General features: G+C 33.2%; 1 protein-coding gene across 1 annotated transcript in view; it reads right to left on the reverse strand.

Moving 5' to 3' along the window:
• blo (bloated) overlaps positions 1-26,817 on the reverse strand; it is a 68,748-nt gene that overhangs the window by 16,516 nt on the left and 25,415 nt on the right. The window contains exons 2-5 of the mRNA XM_068769229.1: positions 18,828-21,595; positions 18,629-18,759; positions 17,937-18,098; positions 16,142-16,313 (exon numbers count right to left, since the gene is read on the reverse strand). Coding sequence (XP_068625330.1) covers positions 16,142-16,313; positions 17,937-18,098; positions 18,629-18,759; positions 18,828-21,595 — 3,233 coding nt within the window. The remainder of the gene's footprint in view (positions 1-16,141; positions 16,314-17,936; positions 18,099-18,628; positions 18,760-18,827; positions 21,596-26,817) is intronic.

Below are 26,817 nucleotides of genomic sequence, written 5' to 3' on the forward strand. Positions count from 1 at the left end.
ACCCTAGACTTTAAAACTAAGCTCGAGGACATCCTCGGAAATCTGGGATCGAAGTTAGGTCATTAAATATCCTTCTTCTTTCGGCTTCTTTATTTACATCATTACTTATTTGAACGGCCTGCAATCGCTAAGCGGTTAGTTGCTTAAAATAAGCTGATGTGTGGATTGACCAGGCACCAAAGGTTCCTTGGCTTGTCACTAGATATGGTAGCGTTTAAATGTGAGGCTCTCCGTGGATATACTATCTTGATATAACTGGTTGCTTTTATTGAAGTAATTTATGTCTTTATTAACTCCATCTGGTTGGAAAGATACCAAAAACTATGTCATTTTGACGGTTGCAGCACGGAGAGACTGAGTGCAAGTTCCTATGAGAGGAAACTACGGCTTCTGTTTGACATGTGTTTAGAATTTTGATTTGAAGGTTGTCTACAGGGTCGAAATATGGTTTGATTAGTTGATATTATTAGAGTATGAGTCGATGATTGATGATAGCGAGCACCACAAGGAAAAGCCAAAGTCAAATGAACTATCTCTAAAAAGTGAATAACCTGCATATCAAGTTTTAAAGAAGTAACATGTGTTGATTTATGTTACAGACGAACAGAAAATTTTCTATATGATATGTTGACAATGGAAAAAAGGAACTGTCAAAATAAATTAAAAAAAAAGAAGTCGAGACCTCACCGAGTTTTTGTCCCGACAACAGATGACATCAGTGTTATGAAGAGCGCTGTCAACGAGTGTTGCCAGTGTAAAGAAGCAAAAGCAACGTATCACGTTACACATGGCAAAAAACCTGTAGCCAACGGTTCAACAGCCTCCGAGGTCAATGTCATCGTATTGACACGGTGACGTCACACGTCGCCTCTCCCACACACACAAAAGAAAATTAATTTGGAGTTAACAATAGTTTTTTTTACATGACCACATATTTATTATATTTGTCATTGTAAAAGAATGGAAAAATGTGGTGGCAACTGTAAAATCTACATGAGATATCTCAAAGGAATATTGATTCGAAATGTCTAGTTATATTATTTTGTTTTTAACCAACAAAAACAATTTCTGTATATGTCAATTTACTAATTATACAGGCTGATTGGTAAAAGGCGTAGAAAGGGTATATATACGTGTACACATAATAAAATTCATGTAAATGAGTCAACAAACCAAGTTGCACACATTTCGATCAACTAAAACCTCTTAAATGCTATAATAATTATTTTAATCCTAGATTTAAAACTAAGTCAAGAAAAGTGTAAGATATCTTGTGATAGTGGTGGTCAAAAATCTAAGGCTTTATAAATAATAAATAACTAGTTAATATAGAACATAAAAACGTTTTCTAAATTAGAATTACTACATATCTAAATCTGTCTCTGCAAACTTTGTAGTACCATAAGTTATTGGTCCGCATTCCTATACAAAAAATAAATACATTTTAAAAACTTTTAAGTTAAACGGTTTTTTGATATCCATATTGTGGTGGTTGTGGAAAAATATGTACCTAGTCCGCCATATTGGAACGGCGTCCATCTTGAATTTTAAATTTTGACATAATCATCGTGTTTTACTAGTGTAGCCCTTTCATTTGATACCCATATTGAGGGGGTTAAGGAAAAATATGTAATCCGCCATTTTGTATCGGCGGCCATCTTAGCTTTTTAATGTTATTGATTTTATTATATTGTATTGTAAAAGGAAATAGGTGTCAGTTATAAAGCTTTCTAAGGTATATATTCACATCTTTATATCATTTTTCATTTATAATTAATTACTTCGTGTATATGAAAACATATAAATAGCCATTTGTTTTCGTTTTATTAATAAGAGTTTTGTTAGTTGCAGTTCTAATAAATATAATAAATACTTAAAGAGTGTCTTGTATGACAGGTGTAAAAAATTCCGAATTTTATATATATTTACAAAATATCAAATACAATAATATATTGAGTCGAACTGTATTGCATCTAAGTTGGAATATTAAGTTAAATATAAATAAGCAAACATGACCCGTATACTCAGTCGAATGCGGAATCCTAAACAAAGATCAAATGCTATCTTTTGAACACTACCTATTCCAGCGGTATCGATGTACACTCGGACGACGTTTGAATCATAATATTGGTACAGTCGCCGCCATAAACATGAACTTGTTAAATTTAATTATAAATTTCAATTGTTTTACATTTATACGTGTCAGCTGATGGAAGTCCACTGCAAGGTGCATCTCAAAGATTGCCACAATGACCCGTCTTGCGCTGTTGTTATCTCTAATGTAATAAATGGCGATAAATAAATAATGGCACCCCTATTTTTGAAGACGAAGGTCTTGATGTTTCAGTATGTGTTGCCGGTCATGACATACAGACCCAAGGCGTGGTCAATTACGAGGCTCATAAGAAGAGAAGTCACCTAGAAAGCAATGGAAAGGGCTATATGCTCGGAGTTTCATCACTGACGTAGCTCAAAATTGTGGCAATGGCTTCCTACTGGGTGAACCAATGATATATGGCAGCGAGAGACAGTTCATCTTGAACATCTGAAGAAGAAATAAAGGCAAAACTACAAAGAAGTCGTTGCCACTTAAACCACTAGAGTGCTTGGATCTATTAACGCATTAGTTAGTCAAATATTAAATCATTCTCAGAAAGATCGTTATCTTTTATGTTGCGAATATCAGAATTGTATTGGTGAAGTCAGAGTTGCTGACATCATACTTTTTATAACTGTTTAGGTTATATTTAATGGAATTAGGCGTTACCTTGCGAGAGTCCATCCTAAGTAAGAAAACGACCAATATTTAGCCCCTTCCGCACATGCAGTGGTAGTCGTGCAACAAAGCAGTGACTTACACTCTCACACTCTGTGTTTGGCACTAATCTGTGTAACATAACTCCTGAAGATGCCCCGTGGAGGGGTGAAACACGTGTTGGGTGGTTTAACGGTGGCAGTTGTGTGATTCGCATTGTTTGCCGCATACACCTTTATCAGCGGGCTGGCGGGCGGTGCGCTTTGTTGCACGACTACCACTACATGTGCGGAAGTGACTAAATAATGGTCATTTTCTTACTTGTTTAGGTTATTTCTACGAAATGTACTTACAGGGTGATTCATTATATTATTTCTGAAAACACGCTAAATTAAATCGCATACCATACATTGATTGACAGAAAAAGAGCTATACATACCTCACTTTAAAGCTTCACTTATAATTAAACACTCTGTATAGTATAAAACGTTTAATTTTAATTTTTGAATAATGGAAATTAAATTGAATTTGAAATGTATCAGTCGTTTTAGGATATGATGATTTCCACAGTTTTTTTATTTTTTCTGCACAGTTGGTAGTAGTTCCCACAGAGTCACAGCTGAGAATCAAACTCACGGCATAGAATCCTACGCTAGCCGTTATCCATTAAGCTACCGCTGTATATGCGTTACTTGCAACATTTTCTACTTAACGTTATATATTTCGTATCTGTTTAAAGCACGTATAATAAAATTTTATCATATACGTATGACTTAGCAAAATTTTGGTTTAGAAAGTGTTGATGAAAAGTAAAACTTTTGCTAAAGTGTGCACGGAAGCGCTAGTCATTGAGACGCACATGAGATGTGGGAGAACAGATGGCTTGAAGTTTGTCTATATACCCTGCTGCTCTTGTATCACAGGAGACGACTATAGCATATGCGGAGACATGAGACTAAAAACGCCGAGATAGCCTAGACGCACACGAGATATTTAAGAACAGTTATCTTATCGCAATATTTATAGTCAAAAACGTAATATTCATTATTATTTCCATGTCTTGACGAAAATCATCACAAAGTCTCCATACTTTCCTATCCTTTGATTTCCTCAGGCCTGTCAGACTAGCCGGTACATCTGGACGTCCGAGAGTGGTGTGGCCATATTATTTATTTAATGTGTTTTCAATGTCGCGAACTGTACCAAATACAACAGAAAGGAGTATTGTGGTCACGTACCGTACACGTGTTCCTGTGAACCCCGTATCGCGTACCGGTAAAGAACATCATTGTTCGAATTATAAAATCTGTTATACATTTATTTGTTTTTAATTCTTTCATTAAGCTCGATTTATTATACATGCTAAGATTAAATAGCTTCACGATAAAGTATTCCAATTGGAGAACCTTTTTATTATATAAATGATTTAAATCATTAGTTCTCTTACTCTCTCTCTCTCTCCTTTCCTCTACTCTTTTCATCAATGAAATTGATTTTATTGTCACATTTACTCACGAACTCCCAAGTGAATATGCTATTTATTTGTCTAGAATAGAAAAAAAATTAAAAAAAATTGACGACGCGGATGAAAGAGTTTCTTGAAATGTTCCGATTTTCTTTTCTTTTTATTGATTTTTCTCTTTGTAATAATAATAAATAAAATATGGTAATTTTATTATTAAGTACAATACAGTACGTGGATCCTTCGATGTTGTTCAGGGACTTCATTATTTAATAATACATGGACTCCCTGAACTATTTTTTACTACGCATACCGCAAGGACCATTTTAAGAATTGTTACTTCACATTTAATATTAATATTTAAAAAGAAATTGTTGCACATCATGTAGAGAGAGATTCAAAAGTAAATAAAATAAATAATATATTGCTGGACTGATATTTTTTTATTTATTTTTGTCCTTTTCACTTTGTATTAAATTTTCAAGCACTAATGGTCGACCATACGTATCTTATACAGAGTGATTTGTTATAAGATAAGGCTTTGTTTTGGAAATTAATGTATGGTACAAACCATTTTAAAATTAATAGTTACAGAAAAAATAAATATGCTATTGATAAAATAGTATTTTTTATATATAGTTGTAATGGAATAGGCGTTTGTCTTCCATCTCACCTGATGGAAAGTGTAGATGAAGACGAAGGTGGTACACGACCATCCAAAAGAAACCTGTTCACTTTACTCTTAAAGGCTCCAGAATGTACGAATTAAAATTGCAAATACCAGTATTATAGTTTGTGAAAAGTTATACTAAATATTAAAAATTATTATTTTAAACTACATATCACAGATTTACAGCCAGAAGTTATTGGCTTGCAAAAATATATTAATGTAACATATTTCAGAACGATCACGTTACACAGCATGGAAATTGGTGTAGAAAGCTACGAAATTTTTTGTTAAAACATGTGCTATAGCTTTAAAGCTTCTATAACTTGAACTTAAATGACAGTTACTTCCGTAAAGCGTTTAGTTACTGTTCGTTCGTTGTAAATATTAATGAGGACATGAATTAATTACAAAATGATTAATTAATTAGTTCCAATGTAAGTAAAGGCACGATGCGTTTCCTTTAGTAGACTACTAATCAAGCGTTTATATTCTTTTAACGTTACTTAGAGGAAGGTAGTTTGAAAATAGAACAGGGAAACGTAAAGCAATTCTACATTATCTATGTCCAACGGTCTATTATGCCGGTTATCTTTGACTATACTTTAAAAAAACAATTAAAAAGTATTACAAAATTAAACGTGCGCAAGATTTATCATCATTTCAACCGTTGGATATATGTCTACCTAAGATTTTTATTTCATTTATTTATACTTTACCGTATTAAAACGAAAAGTAAATGTAACAAAATAACTTAGATAACTAAACAAAAAGAAACTATGTACTACAAGAAGCAGTCTTATCGCTTGAGGCGATCTCTACCAGACAACCTTTGGATGCAGATGAGAGACATTAGGGAGAGGGCAGTTATGGGTGTATATAGGAAAAATAAACGTTTCAGAGTATAGTACATTTGCAAATCTTTCAAAGGTTGGAAGCTGCATGCATTCAGTAACTTGCAATGACTTGTGTGTAGGTTAGGTTAGGTCAAAACCGTAAAACTCCAACTGCCATCTGTTCTGCGCGCTTTATTTCTGATTTTTAATTGTAATTATTTTAGTTGGTTAATTAAATAAGTATATATATAAATAAGTATATATATAAGCATTTTGGCTTGTCGTAAACGCATACGAAGGGTAACTAACTGCACAACAAAACTAGGTATGACGCAATCGATTGCAGAAGCGCGAAATCAATCGTCCGGAGCGTGCAAGATTATTTATATATATATATATATATATATATATATATATATATATGATGAAAACTATTATATAACAAAAATTGACAAATCATTTAGAAAAAAATGTACGATATTTTTTTGTCGTAAGTGCGAATGGTCGTAACTCGAGAACTGACTGTATTTTCTTTTATCCACGGAGATCCTCATTTCTGATTTGATCTCTTTGAAAAACCTTAATGACGTCTCTACTCTTGGGAAGCGGTATTTGATCCCTTTCAGGTGAATTTAAAGCTACAAGAGTTCCAACTCTATCCTGAACTGAGAAGGACCTTCAACAAACTTAACCTGAAGGTTTCTTGTATTTCCTAATATAATTGTATCTTCTCATTGTTAATGGTCGAACATATCATCGTAAGGTCAATGACCCGTCTCATTTCAATTTCGGATATTAAAATTATTAATTAAAGTAACACAATTACACTTAATTTGTGATTTCCCACGTTTTTTTAAAGTTATCGTTGTTTACGTGTTCATATTCCTGTTTTACCAAATTAATATATTTTAAATGTGAAAAGATTTAGTTATTAAAATGCAAATTAGATTAGTCCGCCATGATACCACGTAAAAATTACCGCAAATCAAAATGGCGTCGAAAAAATTCGATAAATAGATTTAATTATAAAAACGTGATTAATTGTTAATTGAAATCCTTTTTTGATAATATATAATCAAAAATAATATGTTTTTCTTGCATGACCTTTTGATTTTTGGTACAAAAGAATTAAATGAATTGTAACACTGGCATGAAATTTGTTTTAATATGATTCGAGCATTTATTAGTCATTCGGTTTAGAATAATTTGAACCAAGATACATCGATGATGGCGCGGTTTATAATAAAAAACATGAAATATATATATTTTTAATTAAATATCGTGGTCGACGTCATTTCAATCCATAGATATCCACTGCAAGGCCTAAGATATCTATAGAGAGATATACATTAATCTATTCTCTGGCTTTATTATATACAAAACTTTTAACACTGTAATAGATTTTAAACGAATTTTTATTTATTCATCTTTTTTTAATTATTACATGATAATTCAGTGACATTACACGGTAGTGTATTGTAAAACTTTTATATGTTTCTTTATTAACCTTATGTGCAATACATAGGTAGTTTTAAAATGTATCGGTATATATATTGACGACATATTTTCATAGTTAATAACTCATACAAAAAATACAGATAACGAAAGAAATTCTGTATGCGCTGTTATAATTTGTGTCATTAATTTTGGCGGGCTTAGTTCTAATCTGAATTAAAACTATTTTTTATATTTTTTCTATTATTAATCTAATGTATAATACATCGGTATTTTATAATATAATTAACGGTATATATAGACACTATATTTTCATAATTAATAATTCATACAAAAAATTCAAATAACGAAAGAAATACTGTCTGCGTTTTTATAATCTGTGTCATTAATTTTGGCGGACTTGGTTCTAATTCCAGTCAAAACTTTTTTTATATTTTTTTCTATTGTTAACCTTATGTACATCGGTATCTTGTTATGTTTATTACCTATATATATGTACATTGATAATATATTTCCATAATTAATAATTCCTACAAAAATACAGACAACGAAAGAAATTCTGTATGCGCTTTTATAATGTGTATCATTAATTATGGCGGGCTTAATTCTAATCCGAGTTAAAACTTTTTTTATTTTTTTATTATTAACCTTATGTACAATACATCGGTATTTTTCTAATGTAATTATCGGTATATATGTTAACAATGTATTTTCATAATTAATAATTCATACAAAAAATACAGATAACGAAAGAAATACTGTGTGCGCTTTTATAATCTGTGTCATTAATTTTGGCGGGCTTAGTCCTAATTCGAGTTAAAACTATTTTTTATATTTTTTTCTATTATTAATCTTATGTATAATACATCGGTATTTTTTTAATGTAATTATCGGTATATATGTTGACAATGTATTTTCATAATTAATAATTCATACAAAAAATACAGATAACGAAAGAAATACTGTGTGCGCTTTTATAATCTGTATCATTAATTATGGCGCGTTTAATTCTAATCCGAGTTAAAACTTTTTTTACTGTCAAAATAAACTGGGGTCAATAGCATTAGACAAAGATCCACGAATGTGTGAGCCGTTTAAGGAATATATTATTATCCTTTGTTACAAATAAACTGTGACCATTGATCACGTTTTGGGTGCGGATTATAAATCATTGTCTGTGCAAAATGGTGCGCTAATTTAAAACGAGAGAATGCTTCATTAATTTTTGATTTATCATTTATTACTACATATATCAGTTGTGTATTATATGCTATTTTATTATTTTAAATTAATTTTTTTTGAGGTCCTTGATTGGCGACTATACGCGGTTAGACGCGTCGTGGGTAGTACTATTTTGTCTGATACCATAGTTAAGACGCAAACCTCTAGATGCGGGTAGCAAAAGACCAAACCTACCAGTGATCATTATCATTACAGTTGCCTTCTATCACCTGATATGATGTTGATGTAATTTTATGTGAAGAGATCGTCTTTTACGAACGAAAGTGATTGACAAAGTCCAGTGAATTGGCAAAATGAAGAGGCAGTGGATAGGCTACATATACATACACATACAGACTCTGATAACCTATGATGACCTCTGGGATATTAAGAGAAGATCATGGACTGGCAAGCATACGACGTCCACCTCCAAGGAGAACAGTAGACCTTATTAAGGTAAGGAAGAAGCTGGTTCCAACTGGGCCGGTATTGAATATCCATGGAGATCTTTGTACAGCCTATTATTACGTCCTATGGTAAAATGACGATAATGTGATTTTATAATTTAAAAAATTTGCTTAAATTTTTGTATTTTCATTATTTATTCTGCTACATTATTATTGTATCTTATTTCATTTGTCACTGATAACATCATTTCGTGTTACTTGTCAATTAGAAACATAGCGTTTAAAAAAAATCTTGTCATAAATCCTGTAAAATATCCTAATACTGTAATAGGATTTTATGTGACTTGGGAACGAATTGCTGTACTAAGATTAAAAAGCGTACAGCACCCGGCGATAAATATTGCACATCGACCTGACGCACGACTGACGAAACGTCACATATGTAGTGTGCGATAGAGACAACGCTCTAAGAAGCCGAATTAGCCGATTATCTCTTTCCAATGGTCGATGTGCAATTACTGTACCACGTGTACACATAATATCATTCATGTAATTGAGTCAACAAACCAAGTTGCACACATTTCGATCAACTAAAACCTCTTGAATGCTATAATAATTATTTTAATCTTAGATTTAAAAGTAAGTAAAGGAAGGTGTAAGATATCTTATGCTAGTGGTGGTTTTTGATGATGAAATTTAGACATTATCACAATCAACCCCTTCTATATATATATATATAAATATATATATTTATATATATATATATATATATATATATATATATATATATATATATATAAATATATACATACATATCTCTATCTATATATATATATACACATACAAATATATAGATATAGATATGGTTATAAACAAGCAATATCGAACGACTGTGTTATATGTTAGATAAGTAGCGACGTAAATTACATTTAAAAAAACCGTGGATGAAAAACAGTGCCTTGAGGATCATAATTTGGTGTTAAAACAATTTTTTTTGTGTAAATCCACTCAATAAGCAATACACGATTTCGGAATCGACCCACTCAACGGTTGAGAAAATCACGTTTCATTTTCAAAATCATCACACACGTGGGTTTGATATATGGACGGCTGCAATTTTGGTAAAAGTTCATTTGTTTGTGTAAGAGTGTGTGTTGTAATAAATAAAATGATGTTAATAAAATAAATTTAGAAAGGTAAGGAGACATAAATGGATTGACGGAAAAGGGGAGATGAAAAGTCATCCGTCATGTCTCCCTAAAAAATATTCATTGGTTAGGTATGTTTATATACATAATAAACATACCTAATAAATACAATTAAAAAACTTTTAAGTGAAACGGTTTTTTGATACCCATATTGTGGTGGTTGTGAAAAAATATGTAACTAGTCTGCCATATTGGAACGGCGTCCATCTTGAATTTTAAATTTTGACATAATCATCGTATTTTACTAGTGTAGCTCTTCATTTGATACCCATATTGAGGGGGTTAAGGAAAAATATGTAATCCGCCATTTTGTATCGGCGACCATCTTAGATTTATAATGTTATTGATTTTATTATATTGTATTGTCATCTAAATTAAATGTGTGTACCAAATTTCAGATCAATCTGACAACGGGAAGGTGCTTAAATTTCAATTTTTAATTTTGATCCAAATAAATTCCGCACGGGTCGAACTAAATAAAACCGTTTAAAAATACATCTGTTGACGAGTAGACAAAAGCAATTCAGAGCCAAGTCTGTCTTGAGCGTTTTAAAATAAAAACAATTAAGTTTTGACAATGACATTTCGAGAACAATGCGGAAATCGAAGCCTTATGTCGAGGTGCAGGCACTGAGACTGCGCTGTCGGTCGGCAACTCGTCCGCGACTACTTTCACTTATGTTGTGATAAGTGACACTTAAATCTCTAGATATCCCTTGGATCGCACATTTATAAAAGTCTTTCCAGGACTATAATATTTATTTGCTCATGTAAATATTTTTTATACATTTTAATGTATAACGGCGAACTTAATACCGAAGGCATTCTCTACCTTCTGCGCGGTGCAGAGATAAAGTAATAAAGGTAGGTGAAACAAGTTAATATCATAAAACACGAAAAAATAATAGGTTTACCGGAAAGTAACGTCGTTTCTGTCGATATATTTTACAAAAAAAACCGATTCATTTTCACCGTTTTTTGATTTATATACTAGATGGCAAAAGGTGGTCGATGACGAAGTTAAATGTATTTTTGATTACAAATAAAAACTCGTTAAAAATGTAGTCGTGTGAATTTAACTTAAGAAAGCGACATTACTTTCCGGAAACGGAATATGTATGTATATACATACATACATATATTATTAGTATTTATATAAATAAAATAAATAATAAAATTCAGCTATTGTCATGATCCCGAAATCAAAAATAAAACTTTGGTTATTGAATTTGATTCACGATAAAACTTAAGTAATAGACTAATAGACTCATACGTCACCCAGATGTAGTGTACTATTCTGTATTGTATTCTACGCTCACTACGAGGAGAGGGGAGGGGAGAGGAGCTCTCTCTCCTCACTCGCGTACACACACGCATGTATAAATACATTCTTTATTTAATAATGCAATTGCTTGTTTTTTATAATAAATAATATTATTATTAACAATAGTAAAAATATCCTCTAGTCATATTTTTTATTCAATTCAGCTTTGGGAAGTCCACTGTTGGACATTGGGCTGCATCATATATTTCTAATGAGACTAGTATCAAGTGGTTTTATTTCAACCTTAACCAGGTATATTATAGGTGGACATCCCAAAGGAACTTTAAGGTTCCAGAGGTCAATTATTCTGCGTGTGCCTATTCACTGCCTTTTCAACTAGCCAATCCACTGGACTATACCATTTACTTTTGTTAGTCTACGGATCTTCTCATTTCCAATTCGATCTCATAGAGAAATTGAGCATAACCCTATCCATGGCACGCTTGATTCGTTAAGTAAAAAGGACCTTACCAATGAAACCAGAAGTGTAGTTGAAATACACAAAAACAATAGTGACATTGACATTTTCCAGTGTACCGTTGCATCTTTGATATGACATTAAAATAGATTTTACATAGATACAAATGATTGATTGATTTGATTTCCGTAATGTTTTTTCTTTATTTATATGTAGATATAATTGATATGTAATTGTTAATATTTATATATATACACATGCATATATACATGTAAATCTTAATTTCAGACATTGTGTAGTTAATATAAACTAGATGTCTCCTGGTCGATACGCGTGGTCCTGCCTGTACTGCCTTTTGAGGGTGGTAATATATTAATATATATAAATATATTTTTTGGTAATTTTGTTTTTTAAGCAAATTTTATTCCTATAAGACTTTATTATGCCGGTGTAAATCGTCAAAGCAATTCCTAATTTAAACAGCGATTGCCTAGTGACAAGTTCCTAGTGGAATTAAACTTGCGATATTAAATAATACTTTGTGCATTAATTATTTAAGATTGCTAGTGCTCAAAAAAGAAGTTTCCAGAGGATAGGTCGCAGCATCTTCTGCGTACCACAATACCACACTGCGATCGCTTACCCACCTGCCAAACGTGGCGATTATGGTATATTCCCCCATAGATATTTTCAAGAGAAACCTGTGCCTTGTAGTAGGCGCTGATGTCTTATGGAAAAAGGTTCTGGGATGTGTAATGTTTGACTGTGGTCTGTCACTAGAGTGAGATTCTTGGAATATATATATATATATATATATATATATATATATATATATATATTAGTTGAGCCAAAATAATAAATATTCATATAATAAGCACATATTCCACATTGCAATGCCTTTATTATAGGTACAGTATAATAGGACTATGTGTAAATAAAATAGAACCTTTTTCTGCAGCCTTATATAATAAGGCATTAGGAAATAAAGCAGTAGTTTAGGTTTAATTTATTAACCAGTTTCTTACTGTCCCGCGCAAGTGTTTCCTTGCTCTAGATACGAACGGTAGAACGATTCAGATAATCTATCGCATGTTTAAGTACCGCGACGAACAGTTATTTCACCAAGAGATAATATTTTACTACTATTTTTTTATTTACTCATTGAAACTGCAGCAATCTTCAAGCAAAATCATAGCAAAATTGTTTCGATGAGTCATCCCTGTGAGGGCAGAAGAGACCAAAAGGGAAATAATCTAATGTTTAATTAAATATTTCTGCACAAAATTTGTATATATACTTAGTCTGGCCATAAATACTGTTACTATTCAAAAAAAGAAAATATTACGTTTGAATTTGGAATCTGTCATTTTTATATGATTGCTTGATGTGTTTTCTTATTTTCGCGCCATTATATTGTTAAATATTTTGTTATATTAAAATGGAGTGGGGTGATAAAGAGAACCGAATCGCTGTGATTGCCTTACATAAAGTAGGTATGGAGAAAAGTGCAATTTTTAAAACCCTCCACCCGCTTGGTATTAGTCAAATGTTTGTTTACCGGGCTATTGATAGGTACAATGATACCTCCTCTGTTTGTGACAGAAAAAGATCTGGCCGTCCACGTACCGTTCGTGTGAAAAAGGTGATTAAAGCAGTTAGGGAAAGAATTCGAAGAAATCCTGTCCGTAAGCAAAAGATTTTATCTCGGGAGATGAAGATAGCTCCTAGAACCATGTCGCGTATATTAAAAGATGACTTAGGACTTGCAGCCTATAAGAGACGTACTGGTCACTTCTTAACTGATAATTTAAAGAAGAATAGGGTGGTAAAATCCAAACAACTACTTAAGCGGTACGCAAAGGGAGGTCACAAAAAAATTTTGTTTACGGATGAGAAAATTTTTACAATTGAGCAGTATTTTAATAAACAAAATGACCGTATTTATGCTGGAAGCTCTAAAGAAGCTTCGCAATTAGTAAACAGAGTACAACGTGGGCATTATCCCACTTCAGTGATGGTTTGGTGGGGTGTTAGCTATGAAGGGGTGACTGAGCCATATTTTTGTGAAAAAGGTATTAAAACGTCGGCACAAGTTTATCAAAATACCATTCTTGAGACGGTAGTTAAGCCTTTAACTAACACCATGTTCAATAACAAAGAATGGTGCTTTCAACAAGACTCGGCACCGGGTCATAGAGCTCGATCCACCCAATCTTGGTTGAAAACTAACGTTCCGGACTTTATCAGCACTGAAAACTGGCCGTCGTCAAGTCCTGACCTAAATCCATTGGATTATGATTTATGGTCAGTTTTAGAGAGTAAGGCTTGCTCTAAACGCCATGATAATTTGGAGTCCCTAAAACGATCCATTCGGTTGGCAGTGAAGAATTTTCCTCTAGAAAGAGTTCGTGCTGCTATTGATAACTGGCCTCAACGTTTAAAAGACTGTATTGCAGCCAATGGAGACCACTTCGAATAAACATTGTATATTTTTAATAGTTATATATTGATGTATTAAACTAACTCACTATGAAAGGAATAAATGTTACGTATAAAAAAAAAATCGTGCTTTTCTTTATAACAATATTTATGGCAAGACTAAGTATTATTGTTTAGTTTCCCAAATTCTGTGCTATAGCACTCTATAAAGAGCGAGGGAGAAAGCCGTGTAGAGATGGAGTGAAAAAGGCGGACTAGGAAGAACCAGAAAGATAAAGACAGCAGAGAAAGAAAGAGTAAAATCGTTTTCTGTTTTTTATTTTATTCCTTAACTTTATAAAGGAAGAGATAAAAAAGAAAAGAGGAAAATTGAAAGAGAGATTAGCAGATGGGTGAATAAGAATCAGAAAAAAATAAGAATAAGACCGAGGAGGAGAGGAAGAGTGAAACAGACAGAAGTACGAAAATAGACGTAAAACTAAAAGAAAGAAAGAGTGCACTTTATTCCAGCTGTGAGAACATTATATGTTAAACACTTCTAATATGTTAACAATGTTGACGTATTCAATAGCTTTTGTGATCTATTTTAATCAAAGTATCAATTAGAATAATTAAATATAGATTTAAATATATTTAATCAAAATCGAACGTAATGATTTACAAACATGAATTGCGTAACTGTTTATTACCGGGTCATAATCAAGACTATATCCTGTTACTTCCGGTAATCGTAAAATAAGAAGTCAACAGACGATGTTTTGATTTAACATGATAATATTGATGAAGTAACATAAAAACTGTTATAGCTCTATCATCGATGCAAATGTTTTGTTACATATTCGACGCAAAATTGCGGAAACCAGTCTCTTCAGCTACAGGTTGTTCGAAAGATCTGTCTTATTTTACTTGTAACGTGAAATTATAAACTAAATGTTTCTTTCACCTAACTTCAGACAACCTTCTGCAACTAAATTATAAGGGTGATAAGTTGAAGGTGTAAGAGATTTAAAGAAATGAATCTGTGAGGAGTTTAATAGGTTTATTAGGCAATTTTTGAGACAACACCTAACGAGCTGGAGCGCAAAAATAAAAACCTTTGTATAAAAGGTAGACACAGTTAATTTTAAAAGTCATCCGCCTACAACTTCAGATACACCAACGCCGTAATAAATTACAAGTCATGCGAATGAAATCATTTTTATATAAAACTCTCACCGTTCAGATGTACGTATTGAACATTGATTCAGAATTTATATAAGATAGTCTTTAATTCCTTATTCTATCACACCGCTAAAGATTTACTACAAATTCAAACAACAATACATACGTCACTTTAAACAGTACGACATTCTTATGATTTATTTTATTTTTCGGCGTGAGACGCGGTTTTGACAACTGCCTACTGATCGTGCGCCGTGCATTCTTTAATTCTGCGCATGCGTAGACAGTTAGATTGACAGATAAACGAAAGCATTTTGACAATTGCGATTGTTTCGCAACAAATGTATAGCTAATTACTAAGCAAAAATCTTTGAAATTTATTCACCTATTTCGGATCAGCATGTACAAAGTGGTTAATTTGAAATATGTATGTATTTCTGATAGTGCAGTCTGTAGAGATAGATAGAAAACAATAATTAATTGTTGCTCATTCCTAGTCTAACAGATAGCATTTAGCATGATGGTAAAGCTTGATTGTTTTTTGTTTTATTTATCTATATCTAATTAATTTAATACTGATTATTTCTTGCCCTATTTTATATTAAGTTAACATTAGATATTTTCTCTACTAATTTCTTATCTATTTATGTTATACTATTTTAATCTTTCCTGTTATTTTATACAAACTTAATTAGCGGCATCTGATGATCTGGCAGTAGCCGGGAAATCACGCGCTACCGTTCCTGGTCTTCCTTCATTACCTGGTTAAAAAAAGTAAATGTACTCACCAAAGCGGGCGAGTCGAGAGGCCCGGCTGTTCTTGATCTGGTTTTTCTTCTATCACTCTCGATATCAGAAGGTCTTGATTGATGATCACTGTCCCTGTCTGAAGAGTTGTACCGTCCTTTTTCTTCCTCGTGACTCTTATATCTTCTTTCTCCTTTCAGTGTCCTGTCGTACCTGCTTTGAATATAATTAATTATCATTAGTAAGAAAGGAACTAATATATAGCTTCTTCCGCTATGCAGCAGTAGTCGTGCAATGAAGTGCATCGCCCACCAGCCCGCTGATAAATGCACATGCGGCAAACAATGAGAATTACACAACTACCACCGTTAAATGCCAAAGTCTGGGACTCTGTGTTTGGCACTAATCGGTGTAACATTACTCCTGAGGATGCCCCGTGGAAGGGTGAAACACGTGTTGAGTGATTTAACGGTAGTAGTTGTGTAATTCGCATTGTTTGCCGCATAAGCATTTATCAGCGGGCTGGCAGGCGGTGCACTTTATTGCACAACTACAGCTGCATGGCGGAAGTAGCTATATATTGGTTCTTTTCTTAATATAATTCTTTATAGTTTATTTACAAGGTTGAAGTATAACAGATATAATCTCTTTAGACACGTGGACTATCATGACGTTGGTAACAAGTCCAACTGATGTGAATATCGCTGACATGTGACCGGCGAAATGATAAATGTCATTTAATACCATTGATTGTTTTAGTATGACATTAAAATATATGTGAATTAAAGTCTATGATTTGTATAACGATATCTACTCGCAAATATGATAAAATGTGATTAAAATTTTTGTAAAAGAATCAATATCAAAATCGTTTGAGATGGATAGTTAGAAGATTTAAATAACTGTTACAAAATTGTTAAATCTTATTCATTGCGATATTATAAAAACTAAAATTATTTTCCTATAAAATCCTTGTGATATATATGTTAAAACATAGGTCTTGTTGAAAAATCTAATTGCATCACGAAATTTCCCAAAAAATTAGTTTTGATTGGTTATTTATTCCAATTAAAGTGGCACATACATATATAATGCCATAATTTCTTTTTCAATTTAAACTTAAATTAATATATGATTGTAAACAATATAATAATATAAAACAAATAGTTGTTTTATAATGCAATCTTGTCTGCTTTTGTGCAATATCATCTTCCTTGTGTCGTTTCTCTCAATGTTGAGGAACGTGACCCTTATTGGAAAGTTTGTCGTGCTCTGTTACGTCATCTGGCAGATGATCTTTGGCGGTGTGTATTGCTTCGGCTACTGTGGTCTTTACTGTGGTTTGATACGAACTTGTAGGTCCAGCGCATGGAACTGCGGTCTCGTGGTCGAATTCCATCCAAAACGATATAGGTATATACCAAATTTCAAGCTATGTGGTATTAATTTCCTAAGATATTTTTCATTAAGAACTTACGTAATCGTTCCTTTTATTTTAATGATTATTTTTTAGGATCCCCGCTATTGGACCTCTCGTTCCACCCCCTATTTTGTTGGGAACAGGGTTTTGTTGGGGCAATAATTTTTTCAGTTCTGTTTTTATTTTACAGTTTTTTTTTCTCTTCTTTCGCTATTTAACATTTGCTGTATTACATTATTCATTTATCATTATTCCTTTTATCCATCACCTTCCATCCTATCCTGTCACTACAGTCTAGATCTATTTTATTATTATAATGTATTACATTTTTAATTATAACATATATACCTACACACACACACATATATATATGTATTTCAAGGTTAGAAGAAATTTATTTTGATTACTTCTCCTACCTCCTATCGTATTCTGTATACTTCTTCACGTTTACATCTCGTGAGTCGGAGCTTGTGTATCTGTTCAGATCTTCCCTGGAACTCTTGTACTTTCTCTCCACTTCTTTAGGATCGTAATCTCTCTTCTTGACGTCAATGTCACTTGGTTCAGGGTCAGTGTACCTGATGGAATAGAATTATAAATTATTATTGTAAGTTAAAACTTTACTTTATATGTACGGAGTGAAACGTCACATTATAATATATTGAATGAAAAGGAAAAGTCACTATTTTTGCGTTTGTTTTTGTTTACTTTTAATTTATGAAATATGTTATTTTAATGTTAAATTGTTTAAGTTTTAGTCGTTAGTTAAAGAGTGTTAAAATAAGTATTCTCTTTTTGTAATTTTTCTTACAGACTTGTTTTCGTGTCGTTTTTAAACAAAGCTAGTCCATGCAATGCTTAATTTCACTTAAATTAGTGTGACTTTGATATAAAAAAATATGATTTATAATTTATGAGCCTGGTATTTAAAGTATTAGGTACCATCACTACACATACCGTCAATTTTTTTTCGAAAACAACAAGCCTCAATCTATGTGATATTTCTAGTTGCAATATCGGCTGTTCAATATTTTAAGTCTCTTATTGTGTTTCTCTTAATTAAATGAATATTTGGGAAATATCTACTAAACAGTATAGTTAACAGTACCTTCTATACTCAGGATCATCCCTGGCAAGATGTTCAGGGCTCTTGAGTACCCGGGTGCGAGTCTTTGGCTGGACAATCTCTTTCTCTTTTTTGCTCTTCTTGGAAGAGTCGCGAGAGAACAATTGTTTCATCTGAAATTGCAAGATCAATTAGTTTTTAAACATCAGTTTTTAACGATTATTGATGATATAAAACTTACTTTCTCGAGTCCAGAAAGCTTTTTCGTAGCTTTTGGTGGTTTTGTACTGACTTTTTCGTCGTACCTACTCGGACTTTTATCATATCTGTTATGTTTAGTATCAAAGGAACCGTCTACTGTACTCCTTTCTCTTGAAACATATTCTTTTCTTTCATCTGGTTTATAATCTTTGAACGTGGCAAGATATTCTCCGTTCGCATAAATTTGTTCGGCTGGATAGTTATCTTCTGTGTGACGTCTTTCGCTCGCGAGGAACAATGATGTATTATGAACGTCGTCATCGCTTTCGTGGCGCCTATGCCTGGTCCTATGTATTTCACCGCTAGAATCTTTACGGAAGTCATTTTCTATTCCAGAGTCAACAAGTCTGTTGTCAAAGTCGAAGCGCCTTGGTGATCGTTCTTCCCTGTAGTAATCACGGCTGTCTCCAGAATCGTGTCGACTAATCCCAAAATCTTCTTTGTAATGTCTGTTATTCTTATTGCGTCGTAAAGAGCTATGGTAAGAATCACAATGCTTGCCGTTGTAGCGGAGGTTCGAATAGTCATCTTCGCGTTCCTGAGCAATCTCGGGATTGGATGCATAATGGCCTTTCCTTTTTCCGAACCAATCGTCTTTCCCTTTATACTTCTGACCACTTTGTAGAAGATCATGACTAGAAGTGAACTGTTTCTTCACTTTGTATTTCTTCTCTGTGTACTCGTTTGGCGAATGAATAGGTTTACGCGGGTTGGACTCTAAGCTTGGTGGTTCGTATTCAGGTTCCGGAGGAAACACTTTTCTTTCTTCCTTGTATCTTGGTTCTGGACTCAAATTACGTATACGTCTTTCGTCATTTTTATGGATTTTCTGAAAAGTTCGACTCTCTGTATTGTATTTAACGTTAAGATTTTCTGAATCATACTTGTTAAAATCTTCCGTAACGTTGCTTTCCACGTAGCCATCTCTCTCTAGTGTATGGCGGTAGTATCTTGCTGTCTCGTTTACGTATTTTTCTGTTGCTTTCATACGTTTCTCAGCTTCATAAATTGGATCATTTTCGACAATGAATTTTGTGATGGGCTCGTCAAGGTTTATTTTTGCTCGGTCTAAACGGCGAGCATTTAAGCGAGATTCTAAAAGTTCACGACGATGGCTGAGTTCGTTAAAATCCAAATCTAATTTAGTAATCTCTGGTTCAGCTTGCTTTCTTTTATTGTCCATACCATCACCTCGTCCCCTAAAGCTATCAAAGTTATTTTGTGTATCTTCTTTACTTGGATATTCATTTGCATAAGTAGGTTCATAATCTTCGAAATTCATCAATTTGTACTCTCTATATTTGGAACGCACAGGTGATTCAATATGTTCATCAAATTTTCGAAAGTTTTCATTATCTTTATTTCTATATTTATAATCATACTTGCGATCAGTGGAATACTTATACCTTTCTTCGTATCCAAGACCTTCGTCTTCGTCGGAGTAGTTACCATACTTCTCTACTCCAGGGGAGTAGTTTTTAATTTTACCAAAAGATGGCATTGTATCTTTAGAATCTCTTAAAACTTCAGCGTACACAATCGTTTTATCCGACTGATTTACTGGAGTTGGTACTCTGTCAGGACTTGTAGTCCTTACAAAGAGATTGGGATCAGGACTCGTACTAGGTTTAGTGTAAGAGAATGGTTGGTTAATATTACTTCCGTTAGATGGAGCAATTAAATGTGTTTTAGGAGGTGGGGAATCTTGATCTTCTTTCAGAATTTTAACCAATTGATCAACGGTTTGTCCTCTTGTTAATGGCGGTTTCTGTGGTGGCTGCTGGCTACTATGTTTCATTTCCTTATCACCATAGATATTTTCTTCAACCTTTTTAATGGTCTCTTTAATTTTGTCCTTTATTTCTGGTTGGTTAGTGCCTTTACTTTTGGTGGTGTTAGATTCATCAAACAAAGTTGTTCTTTTTATATCTGTTTTACGTTTTGGAGTGTCAGCTATAGGAGGAGAGGTCTCTTTTTCTTTCTCACCAGATTTCCCTCTTTTAACTTTTGATAGTTCCTTCGTCTCTTGTTTATCTGGAGTTTTATATCTCGGAGGTTTTTCTACAGGATTGACTTTTTTGATATCTGTCAGTGACAGTGGCTTTTGATCTTCGGATTTGGTTATTTTCTGTTTAAGTTTTTCTCTCTGAAATACGTCAAGCGGCGGTGTTTTCTTGAAATAATCCTCTCTTGGTGAACTTTCAATAATGGGTGATAACTGTGACTTCTTATTTCTAAGAGATTTAAGGAATTCTTCAGTTTCACTTCCGGACCTTTTTCGGATCGGTTTGTTTTGGCTACTCAAAGTTGTATTTGATTTTAAATCTGAAACGTCACTTTTACTACGTTTCACTACGACCACGGGCTTTCTAGAGACGACTACGGGCACATCGGGACTTTTATTTCTTTGAGCTCTCCTAAACAGTGTAGAAAGAGAGGTCCGTTCTTTTCTTTTCTTAGCTGTCACATCACTGGTGGATCTACCTAAAGGTGATTTAATCGTACCTTCAGGCGACCCTGTATCGTCACTGTTCCGCCTACCTGATTTGTCTTCTTTGAACTTTCTTCTGTGAGGTAGAGAGAAGAATTTTTCTGGAGGATGATCGGCAGTGCAAGTGACGCTTTTAGCTTGTGCGAGTACTTTGTTGGCTTCCTCTATCAACTCTTGTTCAGATAGATGAGTAAATGGTTCTTTTCGTATAGATGGTTGTTGATGTTCAGAAGAGGTACCCCGTTCTCGGGGTTTACCTGTAAAAAAATGTTACTTTTAAAATAGTGCTTTTTTATTCTGGAATAAATGTTTTTAGCGGTACACTATGTTTTATGGTATTAAAACTTTTTGGATGAAGTCGATCAGGTTTGCTTAAAATTTTGTCACATAATTTAATCATTCATTGAATATCAATGTTAAATATGATTTAATTTGAATAACGGTAATCGATTTTAATAACATATTTTTAAATCATCTGTTTATTTACTTCTTTTTCATGACAAAATTTTAATAATTAGTATTACAGTACGTACATTAAAAAATATTATTTTTAATTAGACTGATGATATGAAGTATTAATTAAAAGTTAGAAAAAAAAGCTTTAATTAAAACAATCAACATTTTTAAAAAAAATCTAGAAACCACGGAAAAGCTTTTAACAATAAATGTACTTAAAATAAGGATTAAACATTAATAATTAGTTTTAAATTGTACGAAACGTTAATTACATATGTTAAATATAGGTTGAACAAAGACTAAAAGTGGAGATAAGTTCTCAAGTGATAGTTTTGCACTATAAGGCTCTAGGAGGCTAATCTGTATGCACATATAAGTGGTAGCAATAGAGTGCGTGTGATAGTAAGTGATCTTGACAAATACGTATGTTACTCATAACGAAACTCTCATAGTCATATTTAAGACGATGCCACTTCTAAGCTCAGACAAAGTAAATGTTTTACGTAAGAGAAATCAAAAATAGATAAACAATAATACAATATCATATTCCTATTTAGTTTCATATTTTTAATGTTTTGTGCATTGAACGGATATGAAATTAACAATGATTTTTACTTGTTTTATTTTGAAGTGTATGCAAAAAATGTAGTCGATTTTTAATGACTTTAATGTACGTTACGTGTCCTCTCAGACTTCGTAGGTTTTTTCTATAGTTTATAATCAACACATTTAACCTTTGTCTCGCCTAATGTTAAGCGATGAGGTCTACGATACTACAAGATTGCCTAGAAGAAACCTATTTACTATTAATTTGAAGACTCCCAAGTTATAATTGGCAGCAGATCATGGTGCATTCAATTACTTGCTGTCCCATATTTGGACAGCTTAGAGTGGCTTGTAAAGTGGAAATGTGTCGGAGTATTGCTGCGACAACATAGCTTCGCTTATGGAAGTTGAGAGCCGATACCCTATATTGCGGTTTTGTTGCAGGGTGATGTACGTAATTAGGCAAAACAAAACCGTGTTATACAAAGTGTGGGGAGGTATGTGAGGCGATGCGTAAATGTGGGTGAATGATGTATGTGACGAAAGAGGGAATAAAAAGAGAAATTGTAAAGGGTGAGAGAGAAGGTGAAAGTAGGGGGGTGTGTATACCTGTCCTGAAAATAAGATAAGGGGAAAGAGTATTTAAAAAAATGTTATAGTTGGCTGGAAACAACGAAAGCTATAGGTTATTTAACTCCTAGGCTGTTTATACTGGAAAAATAGTGGCGTAACACTTAGTACGGGTATTTATCAATGAACAACCACGGCTCATATACACTATATACTGTTAAAATTTTCTTCTCGAAACTTACTACTAAAAGAGTCTATAAGAGTTTGTGTATAAATTTTGTCAATAAGGAAGTGAAACTCTCATGCTTTGCAGTGGGCTTCCATGTATTGTAACGAGGAAGTGGTTAACCTTTGATATTTATTACTACAAATGATAATAAACTCATACTAATGTTGTGCATGTATATCTATACAAATAAATAACCAATTTTCTTCATTTGCCTGTGCCTGTTTGTAATATTAAAACACCCAATTTTTACTACATGTATGTGAATATATATGACGTACGTACGTACGTATCAAAATTACATTTTTTAAAATTTTTGTCTGTTCGTTTGTTCCGGCTTTTTAGATTTTAATATCTGAAATCGTTGAATTAGTCTAAACGAGATATACGCCGGCAGATAGTTAATGTAATAAGGAGTAACTTAAACTGCTTTTATTTTTGAAAAATTCTTTAAAAAAAACTACTTAATTTTTTAGTTAAATTACACGCAAAGTCGCGGATATTGGTAGTTATTAATATAAATAAATCTAATGTAACTGTTTATTTTGTTCAGATGCTTCGAAAATAAATAAATAAATCCCGTGTATACAGGTCAATGACCTCGTTGCGTCATTGTAAATATAAAAAACATAAGCATAGAGAATTATTAAAATGTACATACAAGATACAATTCGTGAAGATACATTAATCATAATGCCATGAGATGATGATTACCAAACTTTTTTCAAACGTTTTTTGTGTACACTATGTTTTTTTTTAACTGTCGTTCGTTCGTTCTTTAATTTACACTCCAGGTGTCATTCAATCATTCAATCGTTCAATCATTCATTCCCAGGATTATTAAGAGTCATCAATTCAGATAGGATGGCCACAGCTGGGCTTGAGCCTCACCCGTAGATCGTCTATTTACCTTTAAGTTCTTCTTTGCAATTGTCGGTACGTGATATCCACTAGATCATTTATAAATGAACGAATTTCGTCAAAATAGAGAAAATTTTTTTAAGTTTAATAGAAACATAGAAATTACACTATGTATATATAGGATGTTTGTCAATAGGTGTAAAATCGATAATGAGGTGAATACATAGCACAATTATTATCAAAAATCTTTAAAGCGTTTATAACTATTTACAATCATTCTGTATAAAGAGATCACTATGCAAGTTTTACATGAATTATTTTTTTATTGAAAAGCGCCGGATAGGTTACTTCTAGTAGTACAAAGTCTGCAGAGAGAGATTGTAAAATTAATTTTAATATTGACACAAAAGCAGGAAACGTCAATATAGTTGTCACTCAAATGTTAAGAAAAGATTTAAGAAGTTGGTGTGATTAAAATCCATTAGAACGGGTATCCAAATTATAGTTTTGTAACTGCAGTGGTTTTACACTGCAGCTGGCTCGCAAGAAAATTGACAATTTCAAACTTTCAAATGTCAAAATTATTACATACTAGAACACCCGATTTAACATAGCTGACGACTCTAAAAGCTGATACTGGAGGCATAGGTCAGTCTACATCCTGAAGAGAAGTGAAAAAACAAGAAGCCTCATAATAGTGGGATTCGCAGGGAAAGTGCAGCTGTGGGCAGAATCGCTGCCAGTTTCGTTACCTGAAGTTTTGAACATTATAAATACATTTAAAAAACTTTTAAGTTAAACGGTTTTTTGATACCCATATTGTGGTGGTTGTGGAAAAATGTGTACCTAGTCCGCCATATTGGAACGGCGTCCATCTTGAATTTTAAATTTTGACATAATCATCGTGTTTTATTAGTTATAATTTTGACACAAATAAATAAACAAATTCCGTACGGGTCGAACTAAATAAAACCGTTTAAAAAGGCGTATTTTTGTTAAGTCTGCGTTTCCATATCCCCAACTCACGGTTGTCACAATATGTAGTAATCAGAATTTTGAACACCTTTTTTCGTGATATCTCATACACTGGAGTAAATGAGCCATACATTCACCTCTTTAAATATGTTACACTTATAACAAAACTTCACTTTTCTTTCTTATGATCATACAAAACGCGTTTTATATTTCGTACTATGGTGTAAGAAATATAGGTATAATTCTTCAACCAATGGTCTCATCTCCATATGAAATTAATTAAAAAAAAACATTTCTCTATAATGTATATCTAGTTCAGTTCAACCATATTAATAGCAGCATGTATATCAATCTATTTTTCTTTCCCTTTCATTCCCCCATCTTATTTATGGAACAGTGACGTTTTGATCTTTTAATGATTCACTTTCTTTTCTTTTCTTTTTCCATGCTCTTCTGTCATACTTCACACGATCTATCTTTCTTCTACTTACATTCTACAATTTCTATCTTTCTTTTATTCACTTTTCACCGTTCATTTATCTCCTCACTTTATTCACCTCGTTCCTTACTATCACATTAAATTTATTTTACATTCTATCACAGATTATATAGTTTTCGTTTTATTGACTTTATAATGATTTCTTATGGTTTTTAGCTACAACCTGTATTCATATATCAAGCTATTAACATGCTTAAACAGTTCGAAGGCTCGATCTAGATTTCAATTAATGCACTGGTTAAGTTATTTCGTAAGCCCGATTCCGGGTTGACGCAAGTCGAAACAGCGTTCGAGATGGCTGCCAGAATATTCGCAATCGAACTGACCACGTTGCATCTGTACGTGATACTAATATTATATGCCCATTCACTTACAAAATTGATTATAAAGAAATAACATATAAATAGAATTTAAAGAGTTCTTTAACCATAGATGTATCATTAACTAATTTCTTTCTATTACAAGGACACAGGTTTAATATATCCCATTTCATGTATATAACCTGATTTTAATATATGCCTTCGTCTCCATCTTACTGGAGAGGCATGGATTTCCAACATGACTGGTTGGAAGCGGCCTGTATCGAGTCTTAATAAACTCATCTGTCCCTCTTGAGAGCGTCTTACCTTGTGTTTATTGGTTCGTGGTCTTCATTCCAGAACATTCATAACCCAGCGGGCACATGTACTCCACGCGTGGGGCTTGCCCACTGTCATTTCAACATGCCAACCGGTTGACCTGTGTCGGTTACGAATCTCATCAATTGAATTAAAATTGCGAGAAATGTGGCGACTTATTTATTCTGAGTTGAAGTTGATGCTGTTAGCCCGGAGGCTTTTATAGCTTCATCGGAACTGAGTTCACGGAGCGGAAGGGTTCGTGAACTTAAAAATTTAAAAATAAACGAAAGTTGGTCGGGTGCGACCTAGTAGCACGAAGTGATTCGCACGTAGTAAACCGCTCTACCCGAATTGGCAGCGTGCACCACAGGCGACAAGGATTCGGATTCGACCTCGGTTTTACCCACGGCGTTCGCTGTTATAGAGCGAGCGGTCGCCCTCTAAAAATGTGGCGATGGATGTAAGACTATGCATAAATATTATGCAAGTGCAAGCCGTGAGAGTAAGTAGTATATACAGGAAATTGAGATGAGAGCTATTTCATAAAACATGAAAGAAAATTGAAAGAAAAAGACCCTGGTAGTGTAAGATAGGGGGTAAGAGAGACTCCAGAAAAGGATCAAAAAAAGATTGGTTCATTAGGTTACCACTCAACCACACATACTTTGTTTATGCTAGAAAAGAAACTTACATTCTGATATGATAGAAGGAAAAAGACGGTATGGA

Source organism: Battus philenor, unplaced genomic scaffold (assembly GCF_028537555.1).
Source record: "Battus philenor isolate CCGP_79_NKW_IND1 unplaced genomic scaffold, ilBatPhil1.0.hap1 SCAF_27, whole genome shotgun sequence".
Classification (NCBI taxonomy): Eukaryota; Metazoa; Arthropoda; class Insecta; order Lepidoptera; family Papilionidae; genus Battus; species Battus philenor.